Source organism: Stegodyphus dumicola, chromosome 4 (genome assembly GCF_044657685.1).
Source record: "Stegodyphus dumicola isolate Sdum_Otavi_A_Nest chromosome 4, ASM4465768v1".
In the NCBI taxonomy this organism is placed as follows: domain Eukaryota; kingdom Metazoa; phylum Arthropoda; class Arachnida; order Araneae; family Eresidae; genus Stegodyphus; species Stegodyphus dumicola.
Window position 1 is genome coordinate 116,742,777 of NC_140771.1, and position 21,092 is coordinate 116,763,868.

At 31.7% G+C, this 21,092-nt stretch overlaps 2 protein-coding genes across 6 annotated transcripts in view; one reads left to right on the forward strand and one right to left on the reverse strand.

Moving 5' to 3' along the window:
• Positions 1-18,510, reverse strand: part of LOC118199455 (sodium/hydrogen exchanger 9B1-like) — a 163,316-nt gene extending 144,806 nt beyond the window's left edge. For 4 of the 5 annotated variants that reach the window (XR_015040745.1, XR_015040746.1, XM_085815365.1 and 1 more), the window contains exons 1-3: positions 18,356-18,510; positions 6,070-6,269; positions 1,560-1,790 (exon numbers count right to left, since the gene is read on the reverse strand). Coding sequence is in view for 3 of the 5 variants with exons in the window: in XM_085815365.1 (XP_085671491.1) it covers positions 1,560-1,790; positions 6,070-6,139 (301 nt within the window). In the remaining 2 variants the exon portion in view is untranslated. Of the gene's footprint in view, positions 1-1,559; positions 1,791-6,069; positions 6,270-16,510; positions 18,322-18,355 lie in introns of those variants that run through there. The other variant, XM_085815364.1, reaches the window with a different exon arrangement.
• Positions 18,511-18,714: 204 nt separating this feature from the next.
• Positions 18,715-21,092, forward strand: part of LOC118192017 (uncharacterized) — a 41,594-nt gene continuing 39,216 nt past the window's right edge. The window contains exon 1 of the mRNA XM_035362895.2: positions 18,715-18,950. Coding sequence (XP_035218786.1) covers positions 18,755-18,950 — 196 coding nt within the window. The 5' untranslated portion in view covers positions 18,715-18,754. The remainder of the gene's footprint in view (positions 18,951-21,092) is intronic.

Consider the following 21,092-nt stretch of genomic DNA (forward strand, 5'->3'; position numbering starts at 1 on the left):
ATTTATTATACTTATTATCAGTAACCCCTAAGCTTAAATGTTATAAATGTAAATTTAAAGTAAAGAATTTAATATTACTTTACAATAATAAACAATTTATTATTGTATTTTTTAGGTTAGGTTATTTAATTACGGCAAGGCCTCGAGAGCTATCTGCCTAAGGGAAAGGATGCCTTCATGGAGGACTTTCTAAGGGAAACTGGCTCGTATACACATTACACATGGGGAAAAGCAATAAAATGCCCATGTAGTTAGCCCGTTTGCAGGAATCAAACCTTGAACTGAACTACCAGTGTCCAGCAGCTTCACTGCTCAGCCGCTAGTGGGCCATTGCAATGGAAGAATGCCCAAAATTTTTCTTTTGCTGAATGAAAAGGCTTTTCTTCATTTCAATAATATTGTCAAATCTACCTAAATTAAAGCTGTGGCACACACCTCACACGTGTAACAATTTCAAGGTGGTTTAACTTCAGTTCGAGTTCACAAAATTCAATAGATGTTATCTCCTGATACCAAAAACTGATGGACTACATGGCTGTAAAGGAGGGGATTTTTTGATCCTTTAAAACTAATTTTGCTTTCTTAATCCTTTCTTCTCATTACAGGATTCTTTTCTGCAGCCCCATTACGCTTTTGAGTTATAGATAAAAACAATTTTATCTACTGGTTCGTCCAAGCATAATTTTCTATCACGAACGATGCCTTTTCTTTGAAAAAAATCTATAGCAAAAATTTTATCCTTAACCAATTTCCAAATTGTTACATTAACAGCATTATCAAAACATTAAGAAATTAAACCAGCATTTCAATAGTGGCTTAAAAATCTAGAACTATCTAAATTTATACTTAGTCTATATTCACATGCATATAGAGAAATCTAAATTTATACTAATTTTGCAACTAAATGGACATTAGCTAGATTTGGTGCTTTTGTATACGTATTTTGGCTACAATTTCGTATGGTCCCGATAATAGAATTGTACCTTGTATTCATTTTGTGAACATTTTTAATTCATTATATATGACCATCTACCTTATACTAAGGGTTGTATTTCACATTAAAAACGTCTCAGAAAAACAACTGTTTAGTGCAATTTTTCTGCTTAGTCACACAACAGCCAATCACCATGGATCACACTGGGGATATCACATAAAGGAAAAACTGGTTCTCCATTACAGATACAAAGAACTTCTATTTAAATTCTTTATTTTGATGCTGCTTGGATGAAAATGTACAGTCTGCAGCATTTTGAGAAAGGGATGAAAAAATACACCTTACTCACAATGATCAAGTCAGCAGAAAAACTGTTTCAAATGGTTGTTTGTCTGAAATAGATTGATATGTGATAGCACTTTAAGGAATCGATCTATATTTTCTCATATTTCTATTTAATTTTATATGGAAATAAAATAATTTTATAATAACATAATAAAATATTATTTTATTTTCACTTTAATGTATCTGTCATAAAATAGTTGCAATCTTTACTGCATGTAACAACAAAAAAAAGAAAGAATTTTATTAGCTCATAGTATCGAGACTTTTATATGAAACTTACCTAAAAGTGGAGGCAATTTTATAAAACCAATAATTTTGCCACCAATATGAGCAAAGATAACTAATATAAGCAAAGCAAATATTTCACTTCCTGGCAAAGCATCTTGCCTTAGGATGCCAAATAATGTTGCAAAAAGGAAAAGGAGAACAAATACTTGTACAAGAACATGAAATATTTTTCTTTTACTGGGTTTTAGCTGTTGACACCAAATAATGCATTTTGATGTAGATCCTGCAAAATAAAAAAGTAATAAAACAAAAAATTACGTTAAAGAATTCATTATCAAAGAACATAAAATACATTATTAAAGGACAAAAAAACATAATACTTCTATGCAATCAAATTAAATACAGAAATTAAAATCATAAATATGGTAATAAAAAGGCCCTTGATAGAATATTATTAATATCAGATAAAACAAATTCACTAGCACCATATTAATAACCAATTAATTAAATTAAAATTTTTAAAACTCCTCTAAAACTTTTCTCCTTGAATTTTATCAAAGCCTTTCACTGAAAAATAAAAATATTTGTGTCATGATGTGAATATTATATTATTTAAAAATAGAATAGTGTCTTTATTCAAAAAATTATACCATATTTAAAATTAATCTCTGCTCTTATTCACATTATATGAACAATGTATATAATTGTAGCTGAAATTTATATACACAACCTCCAGAATAATTAATACTAATTATAAGTCACACACTTTTTACAAAGCATCTGAGAACTATGTACACAGAGAAAAAAATATGATGGAAGCTTTTTTTTTTTTTTTTTTTTTTTTTTTTTTTAAATTAGCTTGTATTTTAGCTCACACATGGAGGAAAACATAAAAATAGCATACAGCCAACTGTTCAACCTCCAAAAATTGAATTTGGAATGAATCAATTTCCAGTGTTCTGCAGATTTAATCAATGATGGACATATGATTTACTAAAACGATGATCAGATAGTTTTTTTAACCAAAAATGTAACCGAAAAGTGTGTTCAAAAAGTCTCATAACAATGAATTATGGCAAAGAAAGATATTTGAAGATACTCAACTGGGTTATATGGAAATACTTTCCTGGGTTACAGCAAATACTGAAAATGCTTTCCTTGAGCTGAATACACAAGAAATTCCTTTTACAAACGTTTGTGATCACTCAAAGTAAAGTTTGGTAATCTATTCATTGTACTGTAAGATGTAATAGTCTAATTTTGAATAGTTTTAGGTCAGTCCTTGTACATCTCGATCTAAGCTGCTCCCTCCTATTAAAAAAAAATCTGACAATGAGAAATCAGGCAAACTTGGCGGCCATATTCCCTTCGAGATGATACTGTCATTCAAAACTTTCTCTAATAATCACATTAAATTCTTTGCAATTTCATTCAGTAGCCCTATGAGTGGTAGAAAAGTACCTGTCAGAATTAACAGTGTTCTGACCACTCAGCCAGTACAGCAATGGTTCTCAAACTTTTTTGCTTCATGCACTCCTTTCACCACTACTAGATGAAACTTGAAAAATATATATACAACTATTTAAATTTAGATTATTTTTAAGGTGTCTTATAAATTAAACAAGGAACAGTAAAGAACATTTTGACAAATACCAAAACTTGAATAAAAGTAGTTCTTTATATTTATAAACTTACTTAGAAGGCAAATAAAAGCTGACTGCACTTCTCGGATCCCTTAAACTATGGAATTCCCAGGGGAGAATTCCCGGGTGGTTGAGAATCCCTACAATATAGTGATGATTAGGATACTAATGGGCCCAAATTCTAACCATCAGGAAAGCATAGATGTTTGTAAATGTATAGTGTCTGTGGGGAAAGGGGAGGCATTCAGAATACATATCAAGCTGAAAGTTCTCTACAGAGATTGATGGCAGAGAAAGAGACACCTGGACTGCCCTCCTTCTAAGTGTCCCTCCTATGGAAGCTTAACAGCTATGTAGGTACAGCAATATCTCAATCACCTGTGGTACTACAAAGATACTGGCCTAGCTTCTACCAGTATCTGTCTGGAAGAATACGGGGCCAATAATGAATTGCTGTAACATGGCTACTTAAACATCAGTTTTTGCGAGTTACACCTCATGCAAAATGTGGGAATTGGCAACACTCCATAAACTTGTGTTTTGTTAACTGATGTGCCCTGTTAAATGGAAGTACATTTCTATGGACAAGTCACAAAGTCTAGCCTCATTCATGTCTGTGTTGGTTATTCTCGTACTATAATTTACATATTTAAATGACTAAAGTGTATGTTTCAATATTCTCCCAATAACAAGTACAGAAGAACTCCAATTATCTGAGCTAATGTAGACTAGAGTTAACTCAGATAAGCAAAAACTCAGATAATACGGATTAATATGAAGAAAGTTTTAATGTATAGTCTTATTACACATTTTATAGGGAATTTACTAACATACAGAATTCATGCTGGTATATGGCAATATAAAACATGTCCATTCAAATATGCAGATACACACACATACTAAACATGATGCGTACTATAATCTTCAAAACATGTATTTGTATACAAATAAGAGGCTATAAAATATGCATAACATATCAAACATTTAAAAAAAATCAGTAACAGTAATCAGTATTTCATTGTGCTGCCTCGTTATCTTGCTCCCGTATTTCTTAAACATCATTACTTCATGTCAGCTGGTGACATGTCATCTTGATATTTAGCACACAGCCTTTTTGATCGTATCCAAGCCATTTGTGCAACTGTTTTTGGTCTTAATGATTTACACATCTTCATCATCAAAACTTTCATTGTGCATGAATAAATTTATAATGACCTTCAGATAGTTCAAACTGTTCATTATCTTGCATATAATCACTCACATCTTCATTCACTACTGCCTCTGTAACTTGTAGCCGGTTTAATATAGACACTAATTTATCACCTGCTTTGCGTCTTCATCATTCAGCGAAATGTTTTTCCAGATTTTCAGAATGGTAGATTGTTTCACGTCATTCCACAATTCTCCCAGGGAATAAATAAATATACTGAATATTAACCTAATTTTCACATTAATGTGTTTTAGGCTTTCAACAACTATTTCATTTTCTAGATCTCCTCAGAAATGTTTCAAGAGCCTGCATTGGTAGTTTCATTTCAGGTTTTCTAAAACACTGGTCAGAAGGCTGAATCATAACTAGCTACGTACTTTGGCTCTGGTGCAAAAACCAGACACTAAATTATTTTTCACTCAAAGCATGCAAGAATCGAGGCTGTTAGCTGAAATGGGGTAACAATTGGGTTATCATTACGACTTGAATTACTGCTAAAAACCCAAGTTTACAAATTGTTTACATTTTGAACAAGGCTATTTTAACGACTTTTTTCATGTACTGCATTGAGCTTGGATAACATGGAACCTCGGTTAACAAAATCTCAGATAATCGGAATTCTAATGTACCTACATCCACTGCAATGAGACTTTTTAAATGTACTGCGAACATGTATATTTCAAAGATTATGCTATCATTTTACATACAGTACACTATTTTTGCATATCCATTTAAAATCTAATAATATTTTAAATAGATTTAATGAGAATGTTCTCTCTCTCTTTAACTAATGCATTACCACTTAACACTTTTTTAAAAGACAATAAAATATAGTCTGTAAAACACTTTTTAGAGGCTTTAAGGTAACCTTGATAGAAGAAGTTGTATATTTGTTGTAAGCAAGAGAACTCATATATTGTCTTTCTCTCTATTAAGAAGAAATAGTTTCTTACTGCAGTAAAATAAAAGTATTAAAAAAAAAACACAATCACTTTAGAGTTAATGACTTAATAGGTAACACTAGAATAACTACTTAATAGGTAGAATCTTTAGGATAATCTTAAGAAAGCTCACTAGCTTTGTGATCATGTGCACAGCAGTTATTTATTTATACAGCAAATATAGTGTTATGGATTTTGTATTTGTTTAGTTTGTTATTTTTTAATAGAATTGTTATTAAAATTGTTTTATATTCCCGTGCAATGCAGCATGAGACTTATTTGAAGAGAAAGCTACGCCCGAAAAATTAAAATACTGTACTACGTGCATTTAATATTTAATAAATATATATCTCATAACTGTTCTTTTTGGCATCTAGAAGAATCGAGAAAATACGAGAAGTTTCTCATGTGTGATTTAAAGAGTTTATAAAAGCTGAAGCTACTCAATTCAGTTGTTTTATGAGTTTTTAGAAAATTGTTGTTGTTTACTGTAGTGAATTTGTGGTGAAATTGGATTAGCTTTCTCTATTTTGAATTACTTCTATTTGAATTAGTTGGAAAGTTTTGGTAGTTAAAAAGATAACTACTGCATGATATTGCAATATTGAACAAATATCTTAGAAAATTTAAGCATTTTGTTTTATTTGTTGTGATAATAATACATTTTATTCACTTTTCATCGGACTTGTGCATTCAATTTATTACAAACCCATTCGCATGCAACAATGTGATTATAATTTATTAAGAATAATTCAAATCAATATTTACTGTCAGCAGGGTAGTTTCCTTCAGTACAATTATTTAGATGTTCACCAGCATTTTCTGTCTGAAGTTCCATGAAACCAATTCTATATAAATAGCCTTTCAAAACATCTTTTATATGAGCAGCCAAAATATATCATTAGAAATATTATGTTGTAGAAATTTATGACTGATAACACAGCAAACTACATCATGTGACACTGAACCTTAAAAGAAAGGTGATTAACAATGAGAGCACAGAAAAAACAGTATTTCCAATGTAAAATAATTTAAAGCTATGCTCAGATATATAAATTTCTGATCTGAGTTTCATATCAACAATCATCATGTACAAATACTGAATAAATGAAGAAATAATTATTGTACAAAAGTGAATCCATTATTATTTTAAACTTCAATAACAGACAATTAGATTAAATTAAATTTAGATAAAAACTATTAGATATATTAAATTTAGACTAAGCTAAGAAACAGGACCATAAATTAGTGGACGTATAAAATTAATTTTTTTTAATTTCACATAAATATAAACTATGTTAAATATAATGTAATTTTAAGAATACAAAATTTAAATTTTTACATTTAATTCTTAATATTATGCTACAAGTCTCAATAAACTCTTTTAGGGCTATCATAAAAATGAAAAGAGGTGTTAAATGGAAAAAGCCTTTTTGTTAAACATAAAACATGATTCATTAAGCTGTGTATGATGTATAATTAAATAACAGGTACATTTTACAGCCTCAGAAATTAATAACTTAATATGTGATAGCAGAAATAATATTTTAAAAACTGCTTATGGTGATGCAATATATATTTAGTCGATAATGCAACTGTGATCATGATAGAAATTATATGTAAATCCATAGTTATAATTTTATTTTTATTTATAGCAGGAATAAAATTAGTATTAAACTCATTTATTCCCCTCTACACTGTATTAAAAAGAGGTGGAGGGATTTCTTAAAAAATATGCAAATCAAAAAATTATTTGAAAGGAAATAAAATTATTCTTTCCCTAAAAATTTTACTTTTAGAAAAAATTACAGATATGTATTGGATCAATCAAGTAAATTCAATGAGCTTGTAAGATAACCTTAAACAATGCTAATTTTATTTACTTCCAATATATTTAACAAACTTAAAGCATCTAAAGTTAATATTAAATTGAAATCAAAGCAAGGCTATTCCTCAACAATATTAATAACAGCAACTGTGTATAAGAGGATTAACACAATATCTAAAGAAATCAAAATAAGAATTCATAGCATAACTAACTTGAAAAATGAAAATACGAAAGAGAAAATATACACAATAATTAAAAATATAAAAATTAATCTCCTTTTACTGAAACACTAATACATAACTCATCCAGGGAAAATGAATGAAAGTTTCACAAAAGTCCATTAATACGTATCAAAAACATGTTTGTTTATTTGAAATCAAAAACCAAAAAAAGATTCAATTAAATTTTAAGACATTAAAATTCATATAAAACTGAAAAAAAAAACGAATCTCAAGTGTACCAGAATTTTTCCTACACGCTTTCATTTGGAAAACACTCGGAAAAAAGAAAACACGAAACACTTGGAAAAAAGACTAGAACATAATATGGTGCCAAATTGATTACTCAAAAAAAAAAAAAAAGAAAGAAAGAAAGAAACTTTACATTACACGCAAATTGACCTTTCAAAAAAAACAAATTGGTCTAAAACCATTATATGCAAATCCGAAATTCAAAAGTAACAACAAATAAAGAGCAAATCAAATATACTTTAAATCAAATTGTCATTTATACTACACTCAAAAATTGGGTGCCCCCCCAATTATGCTAAACTAAACTTTTAATACCAAGAAAATGAAAAAAAAAAATTTCATATAGATTTCTATAAATCATAAAATTTAATCTGAGACTTAAACAGCTAAAAGCTGAATAGATTTTATTATTTATAGAACTCTCTATGAAAAAACTTTTTCACTTTCTTAGTATTAAAAGTTTAGTTTAGCATAATCGGGGACATAATCGGAAATAATAAATTTTTTAGTGTTGTTTAAATAATGACAATTTGGTTGAAAGTATATTTGATTTGCTCTTTATTTGTAATTGTTTTTGAATTTCAGATTTGCATATAATGGGTTTAGACTAATTTGCTTTTTTGAAAGGTCAATTTGCATAATGTAAAGTTTTATTTTATTATATATATATATATATAATATAATAAATTATTTTATTTATTTTATTATATATATTTATATTTATTTTATTATATATATATATATAATATAATAAATTATTTTATTTATTTTATTATATATATATATATATATATATATATATTTTTTTTTTTTTTTTTTTTTTTTTTTTGTTAGTAGTCAATCTGGCATGATGACATGTTGTATTCTTTTTTCCAAGTGTTTCGAAAGTGTGTAGGGAAAATTGTGGCACATTCAAGATTCACTTTTTCGGTTTTATATGAATTTTAATGTCTCAAATGAAAATTAATTGAATCTTTGTTTGGTTTTTGATCTCAAATGAACCAAGAGAACGAAAGATGTATTTGAAACATATTAATCGACTTTTGTGAAGCTTCATTTTTCCCTGATGAGTCCTGAATTGGAGTTTCAGTAAAAGGCGATTAATTTTTATAATCGTGTATATTTTCCCTTTCACATTTTTATTTTTCAAGTTTAAATTCTTATTTTAATTTTGATTTTTTAGATATTGTGTTAAACCTCTTATACACAGTTGCAGTTATTAATATTGTTGAGGAATAGCCTTGCTTTGATTCCAATTTAATATTAACTTTATATACGTTAAGTTCATTTTACTTCAATCCTGCAGCTATAGCACAGGATGGGTTTTGAAAAACTTTGTTTTTAATTTTTAGCCTATTACGATTCTTTTTAATATAATACATATACAACATATTTGATATAATAAATGTTGGCAACCGCCGTTGATTTCCCTAGCGCAAGCGCATGATAAGCAAGTTCTCTGCTGCGTAATACTTAGTTAATAAGCAGTTAGCCAAAGTCAATGGTGAGTATTGCATGTAAGAGAGAAGTGCAAAGCACTGTGTAATATCATGTTTCTACTCTGCTGTTCAACATCTTCATAGTTTAAATAAATGTTTGTCATGTATATAGAAGACGTCATTTTATTCTTCATAGGTTATGGGCCCAGACACCGCTTAACTGTGCAGTCCAACTACCATTCTTAAATTCTTTCGGCAAGCCAAGCTGCATCGACTGAAATGAAAATGACGACGACAAACACAGTGTCAATTGAAAAGCTAAACAAGGACAACTTTGATACGTGGAAGTTGCAAATGGAAGCAATACTGATTAAAAATGATCATTGGGACTACGTAACTGGGAAAATTCCGAAACCAGAACCAGGCGATGAAGAATTTTCTAAATGGAAAACTACTGACCAAAAAGGCACGAGCGGATATAATCCTATCCATCTTACCCAGTGAACTTCCACAAGTAAAGAATTGTGTAACATCTCACGAACTGTGGAGTAAATTGCATTCTATTTATGAATCGAAGGGACCAGCTAGAAAGGCCACAGTTCTAAAAAAATTGCTTTTTACAAAAATGAGTGATTCTCAACAAATGACTGATCATCTAAATGATTTTTTCATTCTTGTGGACAAACTGAAAGAAATGGAAATAAACATTGCGGATGATTTGCTTACAATATTGCTTTTATATAGCATACCGGACTAACTCTAAAGACATTTTTTGTCTGGATAGTGGTGCAACATCTCATATGTGTAACAGCAAGGAACTGTTTCGGGAAATTCACGGGGTAGGTGATATTTATGTTAAATTAGCTGCTGATAAAATAGTTAAAGCTATTGGAAAAGGATCTGTGAAATTTAAAGTTTGCATAGGTTCTAAAACTGAAACTATCAAACTCAAAAATGTATTGTGTGTACCTGATTTGAAAAATAATTTAGTCTCAGTGTCTAAAGTAACTGAAAATAATCTTTCAGTAATTTTCAAAGAAAAATGTGCTCAAATAATTAATTCTAATAATGAAACAGTAATTTTAGCTAAACGCGAAAATGATCTTTATTTTGCCATGCCAATATTTGAATCTGTATCAATTGCTAAAGAAATAGATCAGTGTCATATAAGATTTGGCCATTTAAATGAAAATGATCTTAAAAAACTTCAAATAAATAACATGGCAAGAGGTCTTTCTTTTTCTCAAAATGACTCTCTTTCTACTTGTAAGGTATGCATTCAGGGTAAACAAACCGCAACCCCCTTTCCAAAGAATCTGAATATAGAAGTACTAAATTGTTAAATCTAATTCATTCTGATTTGTGTGGTCCCAAGAGAACCGAATCAATAGGTGGATCATTTTATTTCGCAACATTTATCGATGATAAATCTTGATATGTTTGTGTTTATTTTCTGAAATCTAAGGATGAGGTTAAAGAAGCTTTCAGAAATTTTAAAGCATCTTTTGAAAATAAACTTAACTCTAAAATCAGAATCCTGCGAACCGATAACGAGCTAGAATATTTAGGGAAAGACTTTAATAAATTTCTTAATGATGCGGGAATAAAACACGAAATGAGCACTCCTTACACGCCAGCCCAGAATGGCGTCGCCGAAAGATTAAATCGCACTTTGATTTCAATGGCGCGATGTTTGTTATTGCAATCCAATTTGCCTCAGAAATTCTGGGCCGAAGCCGTCAATACGGCTGCTTACATTCGAAATCGCTGCCCAACGCGAGGTTTAAAACACGAAATAAAAACACCTTACGAAGTGATGTTTGGTAGAATACCAGCTGTCTCTCACTTCAGAACCTTTGGCCAAAAAGCATTTTCGCTAAATAAAAGGCCAGGAATAGGTAAATTTGATATTCAATCTAAAGCATGTATTTTTATTGGCTATTCTGATGAATCAAAAGCATATAGACTTTGGGATCCTGAGGCACGTAAAGTGATAATAAGCAGAGACCTAAAATTTATTAATGAGTTTGAAAACTGCTGTAGTTATGACTCAGAGCAAGAAATAAATCTGCCTTTCGCTCCGTAGGAAAAAATTATAAATAAAACATGTTGTGATGAATCATCACCTCTGGATGGTAGCGAGTCGCCACTTGACTCTGAAGCTGAAAAGAAAAGCGGAAGTGATTTAGATACCGAATCAATGCTTCCTATCCTGATTAAAAGGGGGCCTGGTCGACCCAAGAAAATAAAAACAGGTTTGCCAGGAAGGCCTAAAAAGGAATATCACTATACACTTGTAAATAAAAATGAACAAACTCGAAATGTGTTGAGGAAAGCATTGATCCTACAGTGCAAGAAGCATTAAATGGACCATATGCTGAAAATTCGCATAATGCCATGCTGTTGGAATATAACTCGCTTGTTCAAGAAAAGGCTTGGGAATTAGTAAAAAGACCTGAAAACAAGAAAGTTATTGGTAGTAAATGGGTTCTTAAATTAAAATATAATCACAAAGGCACTACCGAAAAATACAAAGCTAGGCTAGTTGCTAAGGGGTGCGCTCAAATCCCTGGTCTCGATTTCACTGAAAACTTTTCTGTTGCTAAATTAAGTTCCATAAGAACAGTTTTAGCCTACGCAGTAGAACACAATCTCAAAGGTTTCCAATTAGATTTTGTAATGGCCTATGTAAATGGAAATTTAGATGAAGAAATCTACATGGAAATTCCCGAAGGATTTCGCGATGAAACTAATTCAGATAAAGTGTGTCTTTTAAAGAGATCATTATACGGTCTTAAACAGTCAGGACGTCAGTGGTACAAAAAGTTGGATGAATAATTAAAATCTATGAAATTTAAATCTCTTAATTCAGATAATTGCGTTTATATAAAAAAGACGTCTAACAGGGAAACTATTATAATCGTTTATGTAGACGATCTTATCGTTTTCACCGATTCTAAGCAAACGTATGAAACAATTCACGATAGTTTAGCTTCTGCTTTCAAAATGAAAGACTTGGGGAAATTACATTATTGCTTAGGCATAGAATTTTACCAAAATGAGAACTCAATTAAAATTTCTCAAAAAAAATACGTTAATGATATTTTAAATCAGCATAATATGCAAAATGCTAAATCCGTGTCTTCACCTATAGATAACAGCAAAAAAATTATCAAAAGAGATGAGTCCTAAAAACGAAAACGAAATCGCTGACATGAAAAATGTTCCATTTAGAAATCTGATCGGATCACTAATGTACCTTTCAGTAGCTACTAGGCCAGATATCACATACACCGTGAATTTTTCAAGTCAATTTAACAACATTGGCATGCTGCGAAAAGAATACTTCGATATCTTAAGGGAACACAAGATCAAGGACTAATTTATACAAAAACAGGGAAACCACTCAGTGCCTTTGTGGATGCAGATTGGGCATCAAATGTCGATAGAAAATCCTACACCGATTTTGTATATATATTAAGCGGTTCAGCCATAACCTGGGAATCACGAAAACAACGCAGTGTAGCTCTACCTTCAACGGAGGCGGAATATATGGCTGAGGCCGCCAAAGAAACTGTCTACTTACGTCGTTTCCTGAAGGAGCTGGGTTACAACATAGAACACCCAACAACAATATACTGCGACAATCAAGGAGCTCAGAAAATTATGAAGAACTCAGTGTTTCACTCCCGTACAAAGCACATAGACATTTGCCATTATTTTGTGTGTGAAGTATATGAACGCGGTGAATTAGATGTGCAGTACATACCTACCAGTGGAATGGGAGCTGATGTGTTAACCAAATCCCCGACTCCTGTTAAACATCAAAACTGTTGTACAATTGTAGGATTGAATACTGTTTAATATGTATTTTGTTTTACTTTTCAGGAATAGGCGAATCAACGTCGAAAGGGGGGTATGTTGGCAACAGCCATTGATTCCCCTAGCACATGCGCATGATAAGCAAGTTCTCTGCTGCATAATACTTATACTTAGTTAATAAGCAGTTAGCCAAAGTCAATGGTGAGTATTGCATGTAAGAGAGAAGTGCAAAGCACTGTGTAATATCATGTTTTTACTCTGCTGTTCAACCTCTTCATAGTTTAAATAAATGTTTGTCATGTATATAGAAGACGTCATTTTATTTTTCAATCGATGTACAACATATTTAATATAATACATATACAATATATTTAGTATAATACATATTTATATATCAACACATTTAATATAATTACAACCAAGAGTTTAAATGTGACAATGGCTGATAGTGACATCATTTATTTTATACTAGGGATGAAGCTTTTCATTTATATTTACCAAATTATTTACAGATCTATTCTGAACCAGCAGAAGAATGGAAGAGAAGAATTTGTTGACTAATAGATGCTAATTAATTACATTAATTTCAGTCAACTTGTAACATTAACCTACTATGAAATTAGTATAATAGCATTTACAAGATACATACAACGAAATAAATTTACAAGAGAACTGAGATAAAGTTTTTTATGAGTGAAACATTGATTAAATATTATGAAACTATAATTAAAATAAGAGTAATAGCTTTCCAAAAATAGAACCTATTGCTGATATTACGCTGCAATAAACAGAAAATTAAAAACAGATAATACTTATCAATTAACTTAAAATATGTATTTAATTTAACAGCAGTCACTAAATTCTAATGTGTTTTTTTAAAATGGTTATCTAGTCAAAAAAAAATCATCTCATCTTATAACTGAAAGCGAAAAATGTAACAAGCATCTAAAAAGGAAAAATTGAAAGAAACTGAACTAAATTCACAGAAAACATACTGATACAGTCAAAAGTCGTTAATCCGGACTCGTCGGGACTTCAGTGATTCCGGATTATAGATCATCAGTTTAAATCTCGTAAGATGGCATGCAGAAATTCTAAAATTAAAAATATGAAACCGTAATTTATGAAATAAAGAACAATTATGATCTAAAGCGTATCAAAATTTGCAAAAAGAAAAAGCTTAATATTTATTTGTTTACTTTATTAAACATTTCTTTCAATGTAAGTTGTTTAAGTTTTGCTTCGTTTCATGTGATAATACTTTCTCTTTAATTCTATTAAACAGACATAATTTCTTGTTCAGTTACAAAGTTCCGCTGTTCAAGTCCTATAATTGCTGTGCCTAGAACACCGATTAATTTGTCAATCGAAATTTTTTCGTTTTCAATAACCTCTGTCACTTTCTTCGCTATCGAAAGCGAATTATAATGACGAGGAACTTGTTTTAAATCATATCAAAGACGGAGCATATCGAGATGAAATACTACATTTGGTAAGGAATTATAAGCCAAATAAAATAAAAACATCTGCGCTGAAGATAAGGATAGTGTTGACAGATCAACTTCCAATTCATTACGCGCCCGCCGCGGCGATCCCCCCGCCGAGCAGCTTGAAATTGATAAACAGATTTCGGATTTCAAAACATACTTTTGCTTTAGATTCTTTACATATTAACAAATATATATCGGAAATTCTATTTGATATAATCGAAAGTTTAAGCTTACTTTTATAAAATTGCTCTTACAGTCTGCAAAAAATAATAAGCCGGATCCAATTCGAAAATTAAGGAACCACGCAATCATCAACATTAACTGAAATAGATAATTAGATAATTTTAGCTTATACGTCCATTATACATAAAACGCGCACGCGAAAACGTATTCTGCACTTGCGCACACTCATATGCGCAGTCGTAAAAGGTCTTACGCGCACGCGTAAACGCCTATGCGCATGTGTCAACGTGGCGCATGCGCAGAAAGTTTTTAGTTTTGAGGTCCGGATTATAGATCATTCCGAATTATGGGTGTCCGAATTAACGACTTTTGACTGTATATGTTTTCTCTTTTACATTAGAATACTGAATAAGTTTTTCTGAATTGTTCCTCAAGATGTGAAATTTATTATCAAGAGTCCTTTATGAAGAAAAAGTCTGAAACAGACTAATGTGAAGTTTATATAAATTTCACGAGCCTCTATGCTATTTTAATGTTCAAATTGATTTCTCCTTAATCAGAAATATTTTTTTCTTTTTGCAATCATTAAGAAATTCTATGTTTTTTCCTATGAAGCTCCCAAAAAAGGCCATTTAGAATTCTAAAATGCATGTTTGAAACAAACTCAGATCAAAGCATATTAAATAAATCAATGCATACTTTAACAGTGATATACAACAGAAACAGTATAATATGAAAATTTATCAAGTTACTTGCTAAATATTATGCAATCTCATTACAGTACAAGAAATGAGATTGTTTTTAAGATTTGGTTTAGTTTATTTCACTGTGGAAAGAATGCAATGGCCATATGGGAGGGATGCCTTGTGAAGGAATTTTTAGAGACAACAGACTCGAACAACCGTTACAGATTGGAAAATGTCCATGGAGCCAACCCATTTCTCTGGAATCAAACTCAACACAAAGTACCATTGTTCAGCGAATTTACCACTCGCCTACTAGTAGGCCGTTTGCTTCTAGGATGTTCATCTTAAAATTATATACAACATTACAATAATATTGATACATAACATTGCACTATTAATGTATACAAGTATATATAACATATTTAATATAACACATAGCGAGAAAGCAAAATTATGCAAATAATTCAATTTCCAAAGGATACAGTTACAATAAGAACATAAAAAGTGAAATGACTTCATGGATTAAACTACCAATAACTATCATATTATTTATTTAAAACAAATTTATATTCTTTTATGAATATACATATATTATTAATACTATACTATAATGTCTACTAAAATTTCTTCAATTCTACTTCCCTATATCCTAAATCTCGCCTGCTCTGCTACTTCCTATGCCTCAAATCATTTAATGCTGCTGGAACTAATGTCTGCATCATCTGCTACAGCTCACATGTAGTCACCATTGTCTTCGCTACCACTCACTCCATCTTCTAACATCAAGAACATTAGATATCCCCACTTTCTTGAAACTCTTCCCTATTTATCAATCATGTCTCATGCATCCAGAATCCACAAGCAAATCACAATAAGAAGACTAAGACATCCACTACGTGGGTGAATCTATTTTAAAATTTAGAAGCTTACTTTTTAAACGAATCGAGGAAGAAGATTGCGTGATTATTCGAGACAAAAAGCTAAGGAGAGAAATATGCTATATAAAATTAATTATAAATCCTATATGTATATATTATTATATGTGCTAATATATATATTATTATAATGAATTTTATATAGCCTATAAATATGCTATATAAAATTCATTATAATAATATTTAATTAAAAATTCATTATAAATCCATCAGAAGAAATGAGAAATATGATCTTTGCTAAAAAATCGCACAGAAGTACAAAAAATATTAAACAAATAAAAGCAAAAAGTTAAATAAAAACAGTAACAACTTATGCCTGATACAAATTTTGCTTGTTTTGAAAAACCACTGCATACCTTACTACACTGCAACACATGAAAAGTAGAAACACTGGCCAATGAATTAGAAACTCAAGATCAATATTTTATTGGACCACATTTTTCATGTATAACTGCTCCGATTCATTTGGGAATTGAGTCTACATGTTTCTGGAGTGCATTTAGATCCAGGGAATACCATGCGTTGGCTATGCAACTTTTTAGATCTTGTAAATTAGAAGAGGAGAGTGTCGTCAGATAAGTCTTTCCACCATATCCCACACATTTTCTATTGGGTTAAGGTCCAGGCTATGCAGTGGCTAGGCAAGGTGTTGGAAGTCAGATTGATGTTCAGCAAACCTATTTTGAACACTTCTGGCATGATGTATAGTTGCATTATCATCCATGAAGTATCCATTGCCATCAGAATAAAAATGCAATATTGCAGGATACACTTGATCTGCCAGTACATCTAGGTATCTCATGGCTGTTTGTTTCAGAGCTTAAATTGCGCCGGAGCCCGGCTCTGGTACTTCTTAGTTTCTGGTACATATTCTAATTCTAGGCGAAGCGCACTGGAGTCCTAAATAAGAAGGCTCCGGCATTTCTTTAATATATCTGAAAAATTATTTCAGTAAAATTTTTATCTCAAAAATCTTATTTTTAGCAATAAGATTATATTAAAACTCACTTTTTAAATTTTAATCTATCTCTTTACATTTTATTTAATTTTAATCATTTAATGAGTTTGATCTTAAATTATTTTAATAAATAATTAATTAAATAGTAATTATAAATTAAATAGTAATTAACACATATTAATTATTAATATCAATTAAATAGTCATCTTATTTATTTCTTTAACTCTTGTTCCTCTTTCCTGACGGTCTTCCATAGGGCTCCGGCACTTCTACTTTTAGAAATTAAGCCCTGGTTTGTTTACCTTGAGGAACACCAGGACAACACTTCCATGCCAGCAAAATATGCCCAATATCATGATACTCCCACCAGGCCCTTGCTCAGTGCAAGTAAGGCAAAATGGATTCATGAGGTTCTCGCTAAATTCCACGTCATCCATCAGTGCGAAATAAGGTGTTGCATGATTCATCAGAACACATTACTCTTTTCCAATCCTCAGATGTCCAATGTCTTTTTCCCTAACACCACTGCAAACGAATTCTTGCATGTCGGACAGAAATAAGTGGTTTTCTCAAAGGCCCCCCACTATGCATTCCTATCCTCTGCAATTCTCTGTGCATGCTAGTATAATTAAGGTGAGCTGAAATCTATTGGGAAGAGCCTTGGTTGATGAAATGTGTCAGTTGAAGCACAGTAGAGTCCCTCTTTTGCAGCACGATTTATCGGAGACGATGCCGATCACTCTCTTGGAAAGCTGTGCTTAAACCGCAGTTACGTCTTTTAGAGAAGAAACTTTTGAAAACCTTTGATATGGCTGCTTTTGAGAACCCAGTGAGATTTGCTGTTTTTGAAATCGAGCCGCTTGCTAAATGGGCGCAGTTACATCTTTTAGAGAAGGACTGTGGGTTCTGAGTCCAACTTTTGAAAACCTTTGATATGGCTGCTTTTGAGAACATAGTGAGATTTGCTGTCTTCGAAATCGAGGCCCCTGTTAAATGGGCACCAACGATAAGCCTTTTTTTAAATGGTGAAAGATCTGTCGTTTTTCCCATTTTACTTCATTCATCGTGAAAAGCACTCCTACACCTTAATTATACTAGCATTCTAACCACGTGTAACCGACGTCTTAAAAAAATTTGCACACTTCATCCTTAGCACGCATTCAGATGAAAATCTCAAAGGTTTCTAATTCATTGGCCAGTGTGTGTGTCAATATTTCCCTCTTAAAATAACAAAGTAAATTACTTAATAAAAGCCGTGAACGGGCGTTGAAAGAGAACGGACTATTATCTATCCATGCGAGTAGCAAGTGTATTGCTAGTTATTGCACTCCTTGTTATCGCAAGTTTAAATTTAGCACATTACAGTAAAGAAAACAAACAATGTCATGCTGCCACTGTTAAACTTCGAAGTCTCAAGAAAACTATTTTGCTTAAATAAAATATTTTATTTCAAAGAGATTTCTGAAATCTGTAGTTTTTCACATATTTAAAAAGAACAATTAGAAGAGACAGAAAGCTCTAATTTTAGGTAGTGCATGGAATTGAAAACTTTGAAAATGATTCCCATTTAAAACCAACTAGGAACACCTAAACTCGTATGCAATGTATGTTTACTTCCCAAGAATTGAAACTGAAAGCTTAAATGTTGAGAGTAGTACGGCGTGTAACATTGCGACTGTACGCTAAAACTATTTCAGACTTGTATACATATAATTTAAATTTTGGTAATTTCGCTTGTGTAGTGCGTAATCTTTATTGTAACCCACCGTTTCTGACCAAGTTTCCTTACCAAAATTTATTTTCCACGTTTAGCGATATGGATTTCTCTCAATCAAAAGGTTTAACCATTATCTTAAATTGAGCTATTTATGTATATAAATTTTATCTCATATATTGAAAAAATAACGTTATTATAACTTTTTGCACTTAAACAGGGCATGCTAATTGTAATATATGGTTTCTGGGGAATATGCTATTATTTTCTATTGAAGGCTGATCATCTGAAAATTAAAGTAAAACCGTGAGATGATAATGCTTAAATAATCAATATGCAGATAATTGTTAGGATACTGTTAGCTGCAGATAACTGTTAACGTGTTTTCATTTGTTGTTTTATGGATGTGCGTTTGGCTCATTTTTAAACATGGGGAAGAACAATAGTTGGTATTTACTAGAAAGAAAATAATTAACTAGTTGTTACAGCAAATTCAATTTATGTGTAATATAATGTAAATTCATTTTATGTATGCAGTATTAGTGTGGGGAGGGAGTCGATTGAATTCTGCTTCTTTATCTGCTTTACCTAGTATTTTAACTGCAATATTTGTAAATAGACTATCATTATTTCTGGATTGCTTAATGGCTCATTTTCAAATTTGGAAGCACTTCCGCAGAGGATCCGTTAAATGTAAACATCGCCAAAATTGGCGATAACAGTTCAAAGTTGGTAACCCGGCGAATTCGGTGGTCGTAGGTAGCAACCTGATTCTTCAAATGCTTAGACAACAAATCTGTTCTCGTATGTTTTGTGCGTGCTCCGTTTTGCCGCTGGCTGGTGGTGCATCACTACCGGATGCGTAATGGCAGACCGCACATTGAGTTGAACAGTGTTCAGCGAATTTCGCTTACTGCGCGTGCTTGATGGTGTACCTTTGGCGCGGGAAGAAATATTCGCGACTAAAAGCAACCCTACGCTAGCTCATTCGTGATCTCCATGGCTGTCGAGTGATGTGTACAACTGCAATGTTGTGGAACTTTGTTTATTAGTTATTTTAACGTTCATACTGATTGCACTTGCTTATTTTTCTAATATATGTTTCATTTTAATTTGTCTAACAGTGCATTTAATAATTGGGCTAAATTGCAGAATAGGCTGCATCCTTTTTTATATAAATTATAATAATAAAAAATTATTATATGAAATTAACCTTTCATCTAAATTAAAACATCAATCTTAGATAGTTATTTACTATTATACAGTCAAAATCTTTAATCCAGAATCGTCGGTCCGGTACAGGTCTTCAGTAATTTTGTAGTCTGAAGCTCATAATGCACCACTTGGTGATTAGTCTCCAGACATAGAGAATAATCTTAAGTTGGTGCTGGGATAATCTTAAGGTGCAATGCACAGGATCACTTACTGACCTGATATGCTTGTGAATTTTGTACTGGAACCACTTTTCATCGCTCGTGAGTACTGTGCCAAATATAGGTGTGTTACAGTGCCAAGAGAGCAGCAACAAACAGCCTCTCACACAATTTTCCGTACTCAGAATACACCTTACCCATACAGTGCGTGTGAAATCTTATTGTTTCCTTAGAAACTTGGAAGCATTCCGCAATTTCACCACATCTTTGTCTGCTGTGTTCCTCTATGGCTTTCTTCAAGGCCTCGCAATCCAAAAATTGTGGTTTTTCACTAGAGGGTTCATCACAAAAGCTCAGATGTCTCTCTCTGAACTTCTAATACCATTGCTTGGCAGTACATTCATGGCATCCTTTCCAAAGGCCTGGCATTTTTTATGACTTAGCGGCTCGTCTTAAAATCGTACAACAAACAACCATGAACAAACTTTTGCAATACCTTCACTTCTCTTCAATGCTGGACAGATTGTTATTGCTGTGTGTACACAATGTGTCTAATACAGGTCAATAGTAAAATTAATCCTCCGTCATGTTTCCTGTGTGGGAGTTACTTTGTTTCCTCGTATCAAATGGGACATCAAAAATGACAGGAACTTTTTTTGATAAATACAAATGAAAACTACCGAAACATAATAAAATTCATAGAATCACATAGAGACCATTTTGTTTTTTAACATTTTGCCGTTTCTTTCCCAGCTGGATTTTAAACTTTTGAAAATGCTATGTTTATTTTTTAAAAACTTATCGAGCCACTGTTTAACAGTCTCCAAAGAAGTGGAACTCCATACCGTTTAGAAAATGTTGAAGTGACCTGAAGAGAGGATAAGGTCTGTTGA